The 12,864-nt window shown below is 35.9% G+C and overlaps 3 protein-coding genes across 5 annotated transcripts in view; 1 reads left to right on the top strand and 2 right to left on the bottom strand.

The window, feature by feature from the left end:
• Positions 1-353: 353 nt before the first annotated feature.
• On the bottom strand, positions 354-3,548 carry LOC105835104 (N6-adenosine-methyltransferase non-catalytic subunit). Its single transcript, XM_012678092.3, has 5 exons — positions 2,638-3,548; positions 2,358-2,534; positions 1,962-2,279; positions 1,093-1,475; positions 354-682 (listed from the first exon to the last, which is right to left on the bottom strand). Exons 1-5 carry the CDS (start codon positions 2,701-2,703, stop codon positions 445-447), a joined length of 1,182 nt encoding a protein of 393 aa, XP_012533546.1. The 5' UTR covers positions 2,704-3,548; the 3' UTR covers positions 354-444.
• Positions 3,549-3,666: 118 nt separating this feature from the next.
• LOC105834981 (protein bicaudal C homolog 1-B) overlaps positions 3,667-12,864 on the top strand; it is a 36,849-nt gene continuing 27,651 nt past the window's right edge. The window contains exons 1-3 of one of the 3 annotated variants that reach the window (XM_036286545.1): positions 3,667-5,080; positions 6,637-8,615; positions 10,595-10,629. In XM_036286545.1, the coding sequence (XP_036142438.1) occupies positions 8,390-8,615; positions 10,595-10,629 (261 nt within the window). In that variant the 5' untranslated portion in view covers positions 3,667-5,080; positions 6,637-8,389. The other 2 variants (XM_036286546.1, XM_036286547.1) reach the window with 2 other exon arrangements.
• LOC105834999 (peroxisome biogenesis factor 2) overlaps positions 8,559-12,864 on the bottom strand; it is a 38,340-nt gene continuing 34,034 nt past the window's right edge. Inside the window, exon 3 of the mRNA XM_012677922.3 lies at positions 8,559-8,690. The gene's annotated coding sequence lies outside the window, so the exon portion shown is untranslated. The remainder of the gene's footprint in view (positions 8,691-12,864) is intronic.

The following is a 12,864-nucleotide window of genomic DNA, read 5'->3' on the forward strand; positions in this document are numbered from 1 at the left end:
TCCTTGAAAACACACGCAGATATCAAGGATTTGTACGAAAATTCTGAGAGAACATTCTAACTTTTAATTACGTTTAACTTCAATGTAATTTAATTAAAAATTTAAATTTTTTGGCAAGTCAAATGTTTAAAATATAAATAAGATATATTCTAGAATAAATAGAAAGTGCTTTGTGAATGATTTTAAATAGCATGCAAGAAACTTATTTTTTCAGGCGAAAAATAACGCGATATTTTATATTGAAATAAACAAATTCAGTAATTATCGAGTTTATCACAGTGAATTATTTCGAATTATTTATGAAAGAATATTGTGAATATTCCTCGAAGCAAAAAGGGGAAACATCTCATGAGTGCCTTCCGTAATTATATATGTGTATTTATTCAAATTTCTTACATCTATTGCAATAATGTTCGAAAGACATAATACAAGAGTCTGATTTATCTATCTCCCTCTACCTCTGCCACGATTAAAGCCTCCTCTTCCTCGGCCAGATGCTTTTCCTTTTGGCGGCGGCGATTTCGGTCTGAGTGCTTCTATTCTTTCAGTACAGCCGGTAGTGATCTGGCCATTGGCAAAGTAACTTTGATAAAGGTCTGCATTGAAATTAGTATTTGTTAATTCTGGACCTACTGTCAACCAACCAGGTCTGATAGTACTATCACGACCAAAAAGATGCAATCTGTGAATGAAAATAAAATAGATATTAAAAAAAAAATGAACACTAGAAAAAGAATTCAAAGTCATAACTATAAGTTCCACATTCTTATGAAAAATTATGACGTTCTTTATGAAATCCTTGTAATTTCTTATGTCAATTAATTTTTAGTATCTAATAACAAATTTTATTTTTCATTATTCATTACATATATTTTCAACAAAAAGATTTAATCATATTTGTTAATATTATTTCAAAATTTGCATGACAACTTAGTTTCTATATATATATAAAAATATAAATAATTTATTGTAATATATTATTATAGTATAAATAATTATAATTATATTAAAAAATTCCACATAGCAAAATAATTTGATTTGTGTATTCCTAAAATTGCTGTAGCTTAATTTTGTATTTATACTATTTGTTACCTTCTTCGACCGAGGCAGAAATGTTCGATGATGTGAAAAATCTCTACAGGTTTCTCAATGGATCCATAATCAGGCTCTTCGGATATAATGAGATCAATATCGACATTAGCATGAATAAAATCACCGTCAGTAGAACGTCGCACTGTTCCCTTGATACCCATTAGACAATGTTCCTTCGTTCTTTGCAGCACTGCTTTACTATCTAGGTTCTTGCTGTGACCAGGATTGTTGATATTTGTACGGATCCAACAGATATCCTCACAACGGCGGAAGCCCCATTTGCGCAGACAAAATCGTCCCATGTCCAATCCGTCGCTACTGCCGCACCACAAAAATACAAAACTGCGATTGGCGGCCACCTCACCGATATCCAACTCCATTATCTGAATAAGCGAGAATTAATTATATCAATAACAATTATTAATCTTATCTAGAACTAAAAATGGGAAAGTAGAAATTGTGAAAATAATTCCATATTGAGATTTAAAGAAGAGTGTTTTAAAAAGCTTGTTTTTGCTATACTTGGGGAAAGTAAAATAACATATTTTTTTATAATTCTTGAAATAAGCAATTCAATGATGCTAATTAAAATTACGTCACATGAAAAAATTAAGTTCAAATTGGAAACGTGTCGCAATTCACTTTCTCTGAGCACAACAAAAGCAGATTTTTGTAACATCTTTCTTAGCATTTGTAATCTGTTGAATAAAAATTACCACGAGTGAAATTTATGATTTTGTGATAAATGGATAAACTGAAAAGTATATTTTCCAACACTACATTTTTTCTTAAAGAAATTTCTTTTAAATAAAAATTTTAAATAACTTAAAGGCGATCAAGAGTGCGACGCGTAAAGTTGCAAGACTAACTTGGTCCCAGTTCCAAAGTTGCACATTGGTTGCGCCGCATGTTCTCTGATACTCTTCCAGAGGTGGCTCTATAAGAATGACATCAAATTTACAATTGAGCTCTTTCAGGTTATACGACAGCAGGTCTGTTTTTAGATACATTGGTGGAGTTGCGGTCTCCGCGATTAGATCGTCCTTCAACTTGATCAGCTCGCGCAATTTCGGATATTCTTCGAATCTGTCTGCCAGACCCACATCTCTGATGAAATTCTGCGGCCGTTGGCCAGTGTCGATAAAATGTTGACAATAATCATTGTGCGGATTCGACGATTGTGTTCCCTGTACACACAAGATTTTATTTATGGATATACAATGCCTTAACACAACGATGTATAAAGTACCACTTCAGAGAGATACCTTCAAAAACGTCGAGGAATCCTTATATACAATCTCGTCCGTTGGAGCAACGTCGTCTTTCAAATCCTTGACCGCGTTATCGGACTTGTCGTTGGACAGCCTACCTCTCTTCTTCTGAGTGTCTTCCACATCCGTTCCCAGAATCTGCCGGAGTTCGTCCACGCTTGAAACTCCCAGCTGCAAATGAAAGAGCCAATGAGTATCGCTAGAATATTGACACGTTGCTTTAAAAACTATGATGATCGTCGCTTCTCTTCCGGAGGTAAGTTTCGATACTCACCGTTTGAGCCAGGAGTTTCTTGCGTTTCTGAGAGCGTTCCCAACGAGCCTGTAGCATTGTTTGCATTCTCCCGTTCACGTTACGAATGCGAGCAGCATGTTCAGGGAGTTCTCGCGTCTCGTCTTGTCTCGCACAGTTACATCATCGGCACCAAGAAGCGGAGCTGGTGGACAAAACGGAAATTCCGCGGTGGACAAAACGATAATAGCCTATCTTGACGTAAATTAGACTAATTGTTATTTAGACGCGACCACGTCTAGGAGTCGTCAACGAGAGAAATCTCATTCTCATTTTGACTTCTTTTCTTCCAATTGTTTTTTTTTTTTTCCTGAACACGGCAACACCTCTTTTTCTTTTTACTCTCCCTTTCCTATAATATTTTGCTCAATTTTAGAAACTCAAAGAAATCGCCAATATCAGGAACAATGGTCTAACCTAACGCCCCATCAGACGTCGACATGACGCGCGACATATGTGAATATATCAGCAATTGACAAGGCTCGCCCGAATCGCCCGATCGGCCCGACGCCAGACGATGTAACCGGGACTAAGTCATCTGTGGCCGATCGCATCGGTAATGACGCTCGCTGCATCTACCACGCGACATTCGAGGTGAATGGCAAAGTTGCAAATCATGAATAAACTTAATTATCTACAAAGTATAAGATAAGACATAGAAAAAAAAAACAGGAAACAAATTTAACGAGATACGAATTTCATAAAAATAATTCTGCAATTTGTCGAAAAATTATTCGGGATAGAATCGTCTAATGATATGATCGTCATAACAAATCGAATAACAAATATTATTTAATACATTGTGTAGAATTATCAAATTATGAATTACGATTTAAGGGAAGAATTCTTATAGATCGTACACACGAAAAAAAATAAAAATAATAAAAAATAACAAAATGTTTTCGTTCAAATTTTTGTAAAAAAATTTCTTGATTTTTCGAGAATTTTATCAAAAATTCTTAGGTACGATTAGATCATTTTTAACAAAGTTTTGTGCGTAATATAAATTTATCTTATTACATTTTTTAATGTTCCTTAATTCGTACAAAGAAATGAAAAGCCCACTTGAATTTTGAATATTAAATTTAGAAAGTACTAAAAAGGAACAATATGAACAATATGAATAAAATATGGCATATAATGATCTATCCGCAACGTGCGGATTGAAAGTATAGAATTCGAAAAATAATTAAACGCATAATGTCAATTTAAAATGATATATTATCTTTTGTCACTAACTTTTTCAATAGACACTCGCGAGTCATGAGAGAACGTGTATGTTACAGATTCAATTGATTTTTTTTTGCATTATCAAGAAAAAATGACTAAAGAAATAATTTTATGACAAAAAATAGAATTTAAATTTAAAAGTTGTTTACCCAAAATTTTCCCGATTATCAGTAAAATCAGATAAAAATCCATAAGTTTTAAACATGAAAAATAATTTCCCCGATAAATTCCAGGTTTTCCGGTTTTTCCCGATAGTAAACATCATGTTATAGCAACCTCATCAAACTTCACTAGTCATTCCCTAATTACCTATCATTATCTTAAGTGCTGCAAATTATTAAGACAAAAAGACTCATTATTTCTTCATTTTGCTAGTTATAAACCATTTGCTTTTAGGAGACATTATATCGCTTTGTTACACATAAATAATAATATTATCATATAATAAATACACGTTGTATATATACCGCACTACGTGGCTTGATAAATATTTAAAAAATAAATGCATCGTCTTGATTGCTAAAACATATCGTAATGCAGTCAGAAGGAAAGAAAGAATAAAAAGATGGAAAAAAAGTATGAGAGAGAGAGAGAGAGAGAGAATGAAAAAAAGGCTTGGACTAAACAGAGGAAACGCTCGCATAGTGGATAAAAAACGCCAACAATCGTTGCAATGGTTAGTAAAAAAGAAACGCGGAAATAAACGAAAGGACCAATGCGACATGCGATGGAAAAAGAAGATACAATTAAGTTAAAAAAAAAAACTTAAACACGTAATGGGAAAAATAACTGACATAACTAGAAAGATAAAAATTGGAAAAAAGTCGTTACATAAAGAGATAAACAAGTGATGCCAATACATCACCAGAGGTGGAAGAAAGAAAGTAAAAAGAAGAAATTCAAGAAGCTAGCGGTCAGTGGAAAAAGGGGCTGTGGTCAGCCGGAGGAATCGGCGGCGCGTAGTGGAGGAGGATCGCATTGACCGGACGGCGTCACCGACGAAATAGTGACGGACACACATGTCACGTGCGTCCTCCAGGAGAACGAGCGAGAATCGCACGTCATCGCCGCAGTGTGCATGCGTGCATCGATCCGCTTTCAAATTGGCACGCGATCGGGGTACACGCGACTCTCTTCCATCGACAGCTGATCGGTGCATATGGAACACGCCGGAGACAGGACAAAAAAGAGAAAGGTATGCATGTATCAAATTCCGACGTGTTATTATTACATATTATTGTGTATATTTCGTTCAATTTACAGTGACTTAATCTTGGAATGCTATTTGCTTTCTTACATCAACACATACGCTACTCTGAATGAAAATTTACTCACATAATTAAGATTTTCTTTTTTACTCTTTTTTAAATGTCTACTTTATCTACTACAAATATATCGATAGATTGCAAGGTGTTAAAATATTATAATTAAGCTAACGCTACTTTGATGTGAAAAAAATTGCATTGAATGTTAAAAATGAATTTTAATTTATCAAATTTTTTATAACAGTTGTACTAAACTTGAATTAGCACTTGGATGAAATCATAGTGTTGAGGAATAAATTGAGTTCAAAATTATGTCGTGTAAAGTTAAATGAAGTGTCAAAATTTTGTTTAACCCGTAGACATTCGCATGAGAGTCAAATTGATCCATACGCAAACTAATTATCTATCTGAATGTAGATTTATCTTAATGACATATTTTGAAAAATACAAATATTTTTTAATTCTAATATGTTTAAAAATAAAAATTCTATCTTGAAAACATGTGTCTCAGTTTACAATTTCTTATCAAGAAAAATAAAAACACGTTAAAGTGTCACGCGCACACTTGCCTATGGGTTAAACTCTCGTTGAAGAAATTTAACTTTATTTTTTCATTATCACAAAAAAACTATTAATATGTAGTTGTCGAAAAATTTTAAGAATCTACGTTTATAATATTTTGTTCTGAAAAGTATAATATTTGCGATCATGCGATGTGCAAGATTGTCAGACATAAAGTTTTATCCTCAATTTTGGAATTAGCCAGGAAGAGAATAAATATCTCGTCAAAAAGAAACGAATTGTTATTCTTCCTTCGTGATCAAGAAATTTATACGTTTTATACATTTTATCACGGAAAATATAAAATTTACACAATTCTTATTGTACATCGATATTTTCTTTTCGCGTTTTTCTCCATACTCCGAACTGTCGATAGGCCCCTGCGGAATTCCATCCGCACGCTTTCCCTCTATTATCACCGCAATTCCGCCCCTGGTTCTCCAATCGTCCTAAGCGCGAAGATGTTTCGAAAATGAGTTCGACGCGCCGGACGTGTAATACACGCCGTCTTCGTGTCCATGAAAACAATTTTTTGCCGGCGTTCTCTCGCCGGCAAAGGTCTTCGCTACGCGCGTACATCTATATATAATACATCATACACTGACGCTCTGGTGTCGGGGCGGTGAGGAGCGTTTTCCCCAAGAGCCGAGGATAGCACGTCGACAAAAACCGGGTGAATCGGTGCCGAATGCCACGCGCCGCGATTGGCCGTCGCCCCTGGTGGGGCATGCCTTACCCCGAAAATCAGCCCGGATTCCGGGAAACGGAATGCCGGGGCCCTCGCGTCCCGCAACCCCCTCCGGGGTAACTCCCCTTTTACTTGTTACCACCGCCATATTTTGTTTACACCGCGCACACCGCGCCGCACACCGTCGGTTGATCGCTCGATCGCCCGCTCGCTCACTCGCGCCGATTACAACGACAGGTTACAGCGCTGCCGCCGATCGAGTTGGACGGCAGCAGCGGCGAGGACGAGGACCAGACCCGGGACGAAGAGACAGAGACCCACCGGCGGGACCAGGCCCCGCGGTCATCACACCACCGCCTCGTTCAACTTGATAGATCGGCACAGTGCCATCGTTATTGCAGCAGGTCAGTTCGCATCTCCTCGGGCAATAGTGTGATGTGAAGTGTATCGGATTATCGTCAATTATGTCCCTTTCCTACGTATCTAGATTCTGCATCCCCGACCATGTGTCCGGAAGACACCTGCGTCTTCGCTAGTCTTCAGCTACGAGCATCACTGTCTATTTCTATTCGTTTCGGAATAATTTGTGTGTCTGCTTTTAGGTATCCGTTTTAAGATTACTCTTCCCCTTCGGTATTTCAAATTCGTCAGTTCCGCGCGACGAGGTGATGTTATTGAAGAGTCACCAGCACTCGCCACCGTTTACCCCGTTTGACCTAACGCCGGATAAGTTTATATTTGACAATACGAAGTGTCGCCGAGATTAACGTTTGCCAAAATTAACGCGGGAACCCAGCGTCTATTTGAAAATAAAATGCCTTCTACATCACTGTCTTTAAATGTGATATGCATATTTAATTGAGTGCATTACCCTCGACGAATAAAAGATTGATTCCCTCCTAATCTCCTGGGGCCGGAGACTCTCCCCTCGGAAGAGCCGAAAGTTAAACACAATAATTAAACCATTTGTTAAGTAACTCATCGATTGTTCGAATTCAAAGATGTTATCTTCTTTTCTCAACTCCGGAACTTGAAAAAAAAAATAGGGGGAACATAACTTCTCGCGCTAACAAATTATTATTTAAATATTACGTTATTATTATACATCTGTACAATTAAAGTTTAATTGGATATATTAGTTCTAATGGTCGTCGAACTCGCCGAGCTGACTCTCCGTAGAGTACAAGATTACGTCTACGTGACTCCTCGTGGATTGGTATTGCCTACGTGATGTTTACCTTTTTTTTTCGTGTAGACTATATGAAACATGCAGAAGCAAACAAGCCGTTTCTTGCCCGGAATAATGAAGGAATTTCGGCGAATTTGCTGCATACGGAAGAGAACGTTAAATTTTCTACATGAGCGAACGCGAGCTTACAAACAACAACAATTCGAAATTTGGTTCGCGCACCTCGAACAGAGTCGTCGTCTACTCGGTCAGATAGGAGTTATTGTATCCGACATACAAGAGAAGTAAATTATGCGCTGGTGGCAAAGTCGGTTCACGATTATCGTTAATATTCACGTGATTAAGCCGTCGTGGCTTGCACGTGTATGACACCCGGTGATCTGCTGATCCCGCTACGTGATCGCATTTTTTCGCGGGCCATCGCGAACAACGAGGATCGCTTCAAAAATGAGAATTACGCGGGAATGGATTCAAACGAACGCGTGCTGGTATTAAATTCGTATTTAAACGTACAGAAGACGAATTCAAAATCTCCGCGTCCTTCAAATGCCATCCTGCGCGAGAGTAACCTCCAGAGGAGAACGCGCGATAGTTTCGTTGGGATGGAATGTGCCTGCCTCTCCCCCTCGCCTTACTAGCTTTTGTCGATCGGATTTTTTTATACTTTCCGGAAGTATCGCGTAACAAATAAACAATGTCTAATTTCTATGTTGAGTTGAGCTTCTATTTCGTGTTGGCAGCGTCGCGACGTGGTGAAGTAGGCGGAGGTCGCGGCGGATACGTCGCTCGTCGGACGACAGGATGAGACCCGACGAGATGGTGGTGAACAGCAGCGAACCACGGCGAGCGGCAGAGACGATGTCGGAAACGTCGGAGGGCACCGCGACCACCAGCGTGTCCGGCAAGTCCGGCTTCGAGAGCCGCGAGGAGCTCCGTGAACTCGCGGCCGAGCTCGACATCGACCCCGAGGATCTGCATCAGGAACGCTTCCGCGTGGATCGCCGTAAGCTGGAGCAGATGCTTCTTGGTGAGTAGACGAGAGGCCCTGGCATGTGCCGCTTAGGAATTAGCGAATGCCCTGATACAGTCGCACGCGCCAAATCTAGAATCATTTTTATTTTTAATAAGAGATTAGGAGGAATTTAGAATAATGAAATAAAAGAAAAAAAATTGTGTACTGTATCGATTTTATTTATAATTCTATATTAGAGGAGGGGGGGGAGATGTTCTATATCTTGTGTTACCACACCAATTTTATTATCGCTTTTTGATAAAGTATATTACAGATATACCACATACATATTTATTTGTAACACTTAAATAGTAATAAATTTTTGTAAAATCATCATTACTAATCGTTTCTTTTAGTATTAATTTATTAATAACGCTTTTACTGATTCATAATTAAAGTCAAAATCTAATGTCGATTCTTAAACTGTAAATGTTGTAAATTTGGATCTTTAAATTAGATTAGTAGATTATGTTTCTCTATTTAAGAAAATCTTTTGAATCTATTTTTATAAACTTTGAAATATAAAAATTAAGTTTGGTCTCAAGATAGTGGAACGAGAAATTGATTATGTTTACAAACTAGTATGTAACATTAATAGAAAGCAGAACTGAATTGAAAAGATAGTTGCAAAGAACTTAACTGATTTGAATGACAAGTATATCAAGGACCGATCCAATCTGTCGCGACGCGACGTGACAAAGTCTTCTTGACTGTCGCACTTTCTCCCAACCATCAATATCAGATTCCGAGAGTAAGCGGTTATCAAAGAAAGTCAAGATACTCATGATCAGCAACTATAATGATCGAATAAAACAACTCGTTTCTAAACTGTTAGAAAATTTCTCAACTGCTGGACGATTTTTACGCTAATTAAGAAGCAATAAAATCATTTCACGGATAATATGATGAAATGTTATCGTTTGGAAGAGGAGAGGGAGGGGAGGAACAAGTCTCAAGTTTACAAATTCAGCGCATACACTCGCCTTAATTTAAGCGTTAAATGCCACTAGTAGTTATGTTTCCGACTTCTAGTTTTCTGACGAAAGTCCGCCACCTCGCGCGATCATCGCCACGTATTCAGCGTTAAATCATGCGTCAAGAACGGGCCGCGACAATAACTTGGTCGTTATGTATTTCGCGCTTAATCCCCTCCTTATTCTTTCACTCTCGATATAGATACAGTCACACTAAACACTCGATCCGGTGTCCTTTATCGCTTTCATTGCTTCTGGAGTGTCTATAACGCTCGAGGAACGAAACGAGTCACTGCGGTGTCTACTTTCGCTTTCCCGTCGAACGTAGACTCGATTCCTTTTCGCTGTCTTTCCGCAGTGGCGAAAGCATTTGCGGTTTGCGATTTTTTTTCCTTTATCAACTGAGCCAAACAATAAAATACATTTCTACTTAAAAATAAAGAATTTTGTACTAAAAAAATTAATTATTATTTTACAATTATTTATTATATCATTATACAGAACGTCTTTTGCGTTGCTTTTTAATCGTTATTTTTAATGCGATTTGATTCTTTATTTGAATATCAAGTCTATCAACGATCACATTGATCGAGGATATGTAGTTTCTAGTTTGTTTTGCTATTTGCATTCACGAACGGTATACTTGGAACTACGATTTAAATAGACGGTTCTTGTTTGTAAACGGAATTATAGCGGCTGTCAGTGTTTTTTAGCGCCATGTAATATTGTTCAGCTGATTGCGATTTAACGGCGTATAAATCTATTTTATTTATGCGTATTTACGTCGATTTTCGTGATTTTATATCGATACGCGGAACGGAAGTACACGATTATGTACATTAATTTAACTTATCGCGAAAGCAAGACAAGAATTACATCATGCGCGGGGATACAGTAAAGTCAAGATAAATAAATAGATAAGGCAGGAAGAGAGAGAGAGAGAGAGAGAGAGAGAGGAGAGAGGTAGTCGTTGCGCTTGGAAGATCTTTCTATGTTTTAATTTTATTTTTGTATTTGCAGGTGATACCAAATCGGCGGAAACCTTCTTCAAAGCCGTGAGTTTTTTTAAATATTTTATGCGATCGATTAACTCGATAAGTTATAAATGCTGCAAATGCATGACGAAGACAACCAAAATATTTAATATGATTAATACATTTTATAAGATTTGATATTTTTTAAAATTAATTATTCAGACCATTTTCGATCTTTTTCAATTTTTATATAACAAACATAATTTTCTTTAAAAATTCAAATAAACAAAGAGGAAGGTTGAACAAAAAGATTACGAAACAAGAAAAATTAATTAATTCCTCTTAGTATTGTACGTGTTTAGAGTATTATTTATTCAACACTATATTTATTATATTGAAATATTAGCCATGAATATTGACATCTTGTTTATTTTGTGTTTGCTTGCTTATAAATCTCAGTACCAAAGATGAAGTCTCATTGCGAAGATTTTATTGATCGATTAGTAAGAACTTTCTATTCAACGATTGCTGACAAGCGACACGTAAGATAGATCATGATATCTCATGATGCAACTCCTTTCTCTCGACCACAAAAGATCTTTCTTAGTGCAAGATCAGTAAAAGTTCCTGTTATTGTGCTAGCTTATTTTTATTCAATTAAAGTGATTTCTTAAAACATTTGTGAATTAATTAAGTAGTTAAATCAAAATAATAATTATTACAATATTTTCTTTGGAGACTTTTTACAACGTTCTATTGAATTTAGTAAAACAGTGCTTAAAATGACATGTCAGACAATAGATTTCTTTTATGGAAATTAATTGGAATCGCTACAAATTATTGCAATAAATATGTAATAAGTAGAGAGTGCGAAGGTATTTTTGATGCCAAATTGAATTGAATTTTATTTGTTTGTTCAAATCCGAATAGAATCGAATTAAATTAAATTAAAAAATTCATTGAAATGAAATTAACAATACAATTATTGAATTTTAATATATAAAATATAAATATATATTAAATATTAAAAAAAATTGATGTAAAAAATACTGATTATATGATAAAAATCATCTTAAATATGATTATAAGGATTCATCAATACATTCGTATCGTGATTCGTATTCGAAACTTTTAGATTCGAAATTTTCGAATAGTTTGAATTCGAATCATAGGGATTCAAGTCGAATCCAATCGAACATTCGTATTCAAACATTTCTAGTTCGCATATCTCTAGCTATATACAATTGTCTTTAAAATAAATAAATAACATTATTGTTCTATTATAGAGTGAGACTTTTGAAATGATAAAAAATCAATTTTATACATGTATATATACATTCGTATAGAATTTCTGTAGCTTTCACTTTGCAGGAAAAGACAAATGCACAATTATAAGCTTCTTCATTTAATTGCCATAATAACCATTTTCGACACAAAGTCGGATTTCATGCCGGTTACCAGACAACAAAATTAAATTTCTCCTTTTTTTATGTCATGTTTACACGAGAGGACAACTACGTGTAATTTCTCCGGTAAAAGAAGAAAGGAGTGGAATACATGAAATATAAGTAAGATTATTTATAGAGAGACTAATGTGAGTAGGCGTATATCCGTACGGTATTATTGCGTTATTGTAATATAATTTTATAAAATTCATAAGAGACACGGATTTATTTTCGGTATATCAAAAGGGGTCAATAGAAATAGTGGTTTGATTGACTTGGCCAACTTCGGTCTTAGAGAATTACATAGGCGAGTCGTCTCCTTGTTGAAGCAGCACCGAACTGACCTTGTGATTATGCGAAAGCGAAAGAGGCTATTTTTATGTATTTTTGCCTCCTGCACCGCAACCTCCTCTCTCTCCTTTTTATGATAACTCGCGTTACGTCGAGCGAACTGCGACTGTTCGCGCAATACGATTTCTTCACTGATAACGATGACGATACGTGAGCTTCTCCCTTGTCTTTCGAGATTTTTCACCAACTTAATTGCATCGTTGAACAATTTGTATATATATAGAGTATCTTATAATAAAAACTATTTGATTTTATATAATTTTATTTATAAATTATTCTATTTTCTTTATTTTTTTTCGAAAATGATTATGAGAAGAAATGATAGGAAAAGGCAGATTTTATGTAGATATGATATATATAAATTAAAAAAGATATGAAATATTTTAGAAAACGTAAAGAGCTGCAAGTTACACACTGCCAAGAGAAAGATTTTAGAATTAAATCAAATTAAGTCTGTAAAATCACAATCGATGGCGCCGAATTATCGCTTGATACTTCAGTCAAAATATCGGAACGGTCA

The sequence above is a fragment of the Monomorium pharaonis genome, chromosome 5, assembly GCF_013373865.1.
Source record: "Monomorium pharaonis isolate MP-MQ-018 chromosome 5, ASM1337386v2, whole genome shotgun sequence".
Classification (NCBI taxonomy): Eukaryota; Metazoa; Arthropoda; class Insecta; order Hymenoptera; family Formicidae; genus Monomorium; species Monomorium pharaonis.

What these genes read in the sequence shown, in the direction of transcription:
- LOC105835104 (XM_012678092.3), bottom strand. Translation starts at nt 2,703, where the DNA reads ATGCAAACAATGCTACAGGCTCGTTGGGAACGCTCTCAGAAACGCAAG. An exon ending in AACTTTGGAACTGGGACCAA is followed by an intron (nt 1,476 to 1,961) that starts GTTAGTCTTGCA and finishes TCGCTTATTCAG; the next exon opens with ATAATGGAGTTGGATATCGG. An exon ending in TTCTGCCTCGGTCGAAGAAG is followed by an intron (nt 683 to 1,092) that starts GTAACAAATAGT and finishes TTTCATTCACAG; the next exon opens with ATTGCATCTTTTTGGTCGTG.